This window comes from Crocodylus porosus, unplaced genomic scaffold, assembly GCF_001723895.1.
Source record: "Crocodylus porosus isolate Cpor-Errol unplaced genomic scaffold, CroPor_comp1, whole genome shotgun sequence".
Taxonomy (NCBI): domain Eukaryota; kingdom Metazoa; phylum Chordata; order Crocodylia; family Crocodylidae; genus Crocodylus; species Crocodylus porosus.
The window spans coordinates 166,024,955-166,030,294 of NW_017728906.1; the positions used below are offsets into that span (position 1 = coordinate 166,024,955).

At 43.0% G+C, this 5,340-nt stretch overlaps 1 protein-coding gene across 2 annotated transcripts in view; it reads left to right on the forward strand.

Annotated features, from left to right (window-relative positions):
* LNX2 (ligand of numb-protein X 2) overlaps positions 1-5,340 on the forward strand; it is a 91,343-nt gene that overhangs the window by 64,205 nt on the left and 21,798 nt on the right. Inside the window, exons 3-5 of one of the 2 annotated variants that reach the window (XM_019530138.1) lie at positions 3,722-3,969; positions 4,273-4,413; positions 4,985-5,184. In XM_019530138.1, coding sequence (XP_019385683.1) covers positions 3,722-3,969; positions 4,273-4,413; positions 4,985-5,184 — 589 coding nt within the window. The remainder of the gene's footprint in view (positions 1-3,721; positions 3,970-4,272; positions 4,414-4,984; positions 5,185-5,340) is intronic. The other variant, XM_019530139.1, reaches the window with a different exon arrangement.

The window sequence follows — 5,340 nt, forward strand, 5'->3', positions numbered from 1 at the left end:
ATCACCTTGCTGGTGTTGTTTACCCCAGTACCCTTTCCTGCCATGGCAGGGGGGCAGACTTGATGATCTGCTCAGGTCCCTTCTGACCCTACTAACTGTGAAACTATGGGGAGCATGGTCATGCTTGAAAATGGTCTGCCTGTAGCTGCAGCACTAGACAGGCTGGCAAGTTGGGCAGACTGGAACCAAATGAGGTTCAACACAAACAATCCCTGACATACCCTAACCCCGCCACATTTTCATCGTTTTGTGATGTCGAAAGGCATCTGGCACACTCATCGCTTTCAACCGATGATCGTCCTTCTTTAAACTGACAATACCCTTCAAAAACTTGCACGGCTCATAGTATCATCATCAAATGCTATTTTAAGTAATTCAGATGTTTCACTTGCCATTTTCCCAGTTTTTCATGCAAAATTTAATGCACATGTTCTGGACACTGACATAATGAAAGAGGGCACAAGACACAAATGATCTTAGTTCAACCACTGGCCACAGAAAACTGGGGAAGCACTATGAGCTACAAGCCTGGCCAGAGGTGTCCCAGCATGCCCAGACGTGGTCAGCAAAACCATGCCCCCTCCCCCCCCCAATACTTTGTACCAAAAAACATGTTCAGTGTTGATACTTTTTGAACAGACCTTGTATTTACAGGCTTAGTGGCACCATACTGACTAGCACCATGACTGAAAGGGACCTAGTGGTAATAATAGACCATAGTATGAGTATAAGCTGTCAGTACAATGTTGTAGCCAGCAGGGCAAACTATACTCTGCCATGCATCAATCAATGCATCTCAAGCAAAACTAAGGTAGTGATTCTTCCACTTTACTCGGCATTGGTATGACCACAGCTGAAATACTGTGTCCAGTTCTGGGCACCACACTAACAAGGACATGGAAAAGCTTGAGAGAGTCCAGAGAAGAGCCACCCATATGATCAGAGACTTGCAAGGCAAGCCACATGAGGGAAGGCTGTGGGACTTGGGTCTCTTCAGCCTGAAAAAGAGAAGTTTGAGAAGGGACTTGGTAGCAGCTTACCGCTGTATCAGGGGAGTACATCAAGGGCTCAGCAAACAACTGTTCACTGGGGAAAACCAGGAGAAATGGCCACAAACTTCTGGAAGACCATTTTAAGCTTAACATTAGGAAAAACTTCTTCAGTCAAGGTGTCCAGACTGTGGAATAAGCTCCCTCGGGGGGTGGTGCAGTTACCTACCTTGGAAATCTTCAAGTGGAGACTGGATGGTCATCTTGCTGGGGTCACCTGACCCCAGTTGTCTCTTTCCTGCCTGGGGTGGGGGGGGACCCGATAATCTTGTGAAGTCCCTTCCAGCCCCTTACAATCTATGAATCTATCTATGGATTCAATTTGCCCACACTGCAGTTTCCAAATCTAGTCAAATCATTTATAGATTTCACATGGTTTTAGCCTGATTTATGGATAAGAAATTATTAAATAAGTGCAAATATGTAAAATGAAAGAAATCCTAAAGGATATTTAATTGTTTTTGCCCTTGGTGTCGGAAAGTTCTTTGCTTTTACACGCATACTCGCATCAGTTATAAGCTCCACCCCTAGCATATAAGATTGATAAGATATCCTGTAAATTTAGCTCTTTGTCTCAGTTGACTGCCATGGTGGAGAAGGGGACTAGGGCTCCCGCTAGGATGCTGTCCTTGAACCCTGTTTAGGAGTTTCATCCTCAATACCTGGTTCTATCTAGTGAGCGTCTGATACATTCAAAGCCTCTTCAGCCTTTCTCCCATTTCTGGGAGAGGAAAGCATTGAAAGCTTTTGGACTGCTGCGAAGGAAGTGTGGTTCTGCACTGCTATCCTCTCCTCCAGCTTGCTTAGATGCTGCGAGAAAGGGTGAGGTGAAAGACAGCTCTACAATTAAACCCAGCTTTCAGAGGAACTTCCCTGGGGAGTCTGTTAATCTGCCTCACTGCTCCAACAATAAGGAAGATGTTCCTGACACCTAATCTATAGCTTCTATAGATGTCACTTGCCAGAACTAGCCGTATCCTGGGAAGAATCACCATTCCAAGCTTTCCAGTGATAGGTAGTATTTTTATTTATTTATTACAAATCCTGAGGAGCACTGACCATTTACCTTTACACTGCTGACACTCTGCCATAGACAAAAGCTACTTTAGGTAATTTTCTGATGTCCTAAAAAACATTGGTATTGGCAGTCTTCTTATTACTGTTAACTAAGACATCCTGACAGTATGAAAATTAGTACCTGTACAGTGGTTGAAAGCCTTGACCCTCTCATAAAATCACAAGTTGCCAAAACAGCATCCTGCAGAGAGATGTAAAACAAAGATTCCAACCTAATTGTATGTGACAGGCAGTAAGTTAAATGAAAGATCACCATAAATGTAAAAACAGTTGTTTTGTGCTTAAAATCCTCCAGCCGTGCACATAACATGTGGAACATGCTCAACTAAAAAATAGTAATAATAGGGATGTTGTGGAACAGTTTAGTGACTTGTTAAAAGACCGTTATAATGAGAAGCCTACTCGATGCTGAGAGAGGGGCCACATAGAGGAAAGGAAAAATGTGCACATCCAGCCCTGGCAGGAGATCAGGAAGCAAAAGAAGAGCCAAAGCATGGGGAAAAGAACCCTTTATACTGATTAAAGAGGAAACTGCTAATTAAGGTGTGTGTTTTCCTTTTATTGTTCTTCCCTCATACTGGAAGTTACTTGTTACTGGTGGGCTTTATTTATTTCTTTATTATAAAATATTGATGAGAACCTGGTTCCGACTCCAGATGCTGCCCTGGGAGGAGTGGAGGGAGGAAGGGTTACAGCTGTCAGAAAAAGGGGTCACACAAGTGCTGATAAGATATAGTGTTTTCATTGTTTTCTCTTTCATCTTGCCCTTAACTGTGGCCATGGTCCTCCTATAGCTGTTTCCAGAATAAGGGTCAAATTAAGATTAATACACACACATTGATCTGTTGCCTACTGCTGGCAAGGCTAGCGGAGTGGGAGAGGAGACATGGTGGAAGGAGAAGGATTGAATGGGAGCATGAAGAAGGGAAGTGCAGTGGACTGAGAGGGGCTTGGAATGAGGGACCTAGAACAGTGCTACGCATGAGGAAGGGGAACGGTCTGAGGAAGACGAGGGGAGGAAGCAAGGGGCTGGCAGAACTTAGACTGGGGTAGAGGTGGAAGTTGAGATGAGAATCATGAAAGTGGTGGGTGCTGAAATTCGTGGGGTTGGGGGAGTTTCAGGGAATTTGAACAGTGGGTTGTAGGAAGATGGCCAGCAAAGGCACGGCTGCTTACACCTGTTACATTTTAAAGCTAGACATTTTCTAGATTCTCCCATCTCTGTCAAATTAAAAGCAGACTACTTCAAGGGGCCTCAAAACTCTCATAGCAAGACTCCTCCTCCATAGACCTAGTTTTACGTTTTTGTTTATTCCAAACACTGGAAAATTCATTTAAAATATTTTAAAAAGAAAACTTTTCAGGGTTTAGCTCCATAGTAGTATTATAATACTTCTCACTTGACGGGAGGGAAAAACTTAGTAGAAATGTTACAAAGAAAGCAATATGATTTGAGAACTATGGCTTTGCTGAATTAAATTTTTGCAGTGAAGAAATCAATTTTTGTTTTACTGAATTGTGCAGGCCCTCTGCTGTGTAATTCCACCTCTTCGTTCCTCTGTATGTGGATGCAGCATATCTTTTCTTATCCGTAGGTGTCCCGGAGCTTCGCATCGAAGGGTTGCACTGGAGAGAAGGAAGACAAGCAAACCACAGTCAGAAGCTGAGAGTGAAAATGGGCATTGTGTAACAGATTGCCCGGGCACCGTCTCCCCTGATGCAGACCAGACTGGGACAGGACCAGTGCCAGTGGAACAGAACTTTACATCCACTGCTCTTCCTCTGTGGACAGATGAACCTGGCCTTGACAACCCTGCTTATGAAGAGAGTGCCATGACAGACAGTATGTCAAGCTTATCTTTTTTAATTTCCTGTCCAGATCAAGCCTAGAAATTTCCAAATAAGCTTCTCCTGTAAATAAATAATGATTTCCACATCTCCAGTTATGTATGTCCACTAGTAATTCTTAATTTACTGTGGTGGCATCATGGTGCTATACCACAAATCTACCAGGCCCTGTAGTTCATGTTAATCATCCTACTAGGATTATTGATGTGGTAGCTGCATTGAGGCAATGCGTTTTCTGCAGAATTGCTTAAGCTAGTTTCTAAGATGAGATTTTTCTTTTCCCCTCCTGGATCAACAGGCTTCCCACCTATGGAGCATTGTCCTGTTCGAACGAAAAGGCAACTGAGTAACTCCTGCATTCATCTGCATCGAACTAACAGTAACACCTCTAGCATCTGGGATTTTAGAGAGGAAATGCTCACCCATACCACAGAGGAAGGTGGTTCTTCCCCTTCCTTTTCCTGTTGTAGCCTATGCCCCCCCCCCCATTTGTTAGCATCCTCCTCTTTTATATTAGTTGTCTCTGTGTGCTGTGTTTGGAGATGCTTGCTACTACCCTTGACCTGGTAAATTGACGGCAGCTATTAATTTAGTTGTTAATGTAACAGCCAGTTAAGGAAGAAGGCTAAAGACTGTTTCACTGGCTTGGGATAGGCCCTAGGTGTTGTTTCTATTTTCTCTTATCATTTTATATTGAGCTTTTGATACTTGCAAAGGCTAACTGAGAAGAAAATGTTGGGAAAAGCAGATAACTATTTTTAAAGGGCAGGTCCCTTAAGGGTCAAAATTTCCTCTTTGTTTTAAAGTAATATTTAACTTTCTGAATGGTGTGGGCCCTGTTAAATGTCTCAAGATATTTTATAATAAGTAGCTATTCCAGAAAACAGTGGAGGCAATCCAATTTTTGTTTGTCATCTAGTGTTGCCTATATCGTCATGCAGGAATTTGCTGTGTTGAAAATGTATCGAAGTACAAAGGTTCATCTTGTTTTGTTTTCTTTAACCTGGCAGCAACCCAGCCGCTACCTAGCTTGCCTGAAGGAGAGATCACTACAATTGAAATTCACCGGTCCAATCCTTATATTGAGCTGGGCATTAGCATAGTGGGTGGCAATGAAACGCCATTGATCAACATTGTTATTCAGGAGGTGTACCGAGATGGGATCATTGCCCGAGATGGAAGGCTCCTTGCTGGAGACCAGATACTTCAAGTATGGAATCTAATTAAATACTCTCTCTACTTGTATGCACTCAGTCATTGCAGAACTGTATGTTAAATGACTTGGGAGATGTTCTTCTGGCAGTCCGTGGTGTGTAAATGTTAGCTTTGCAATGATTAGTTGGAAAACAAATTATTATTCAGAGCG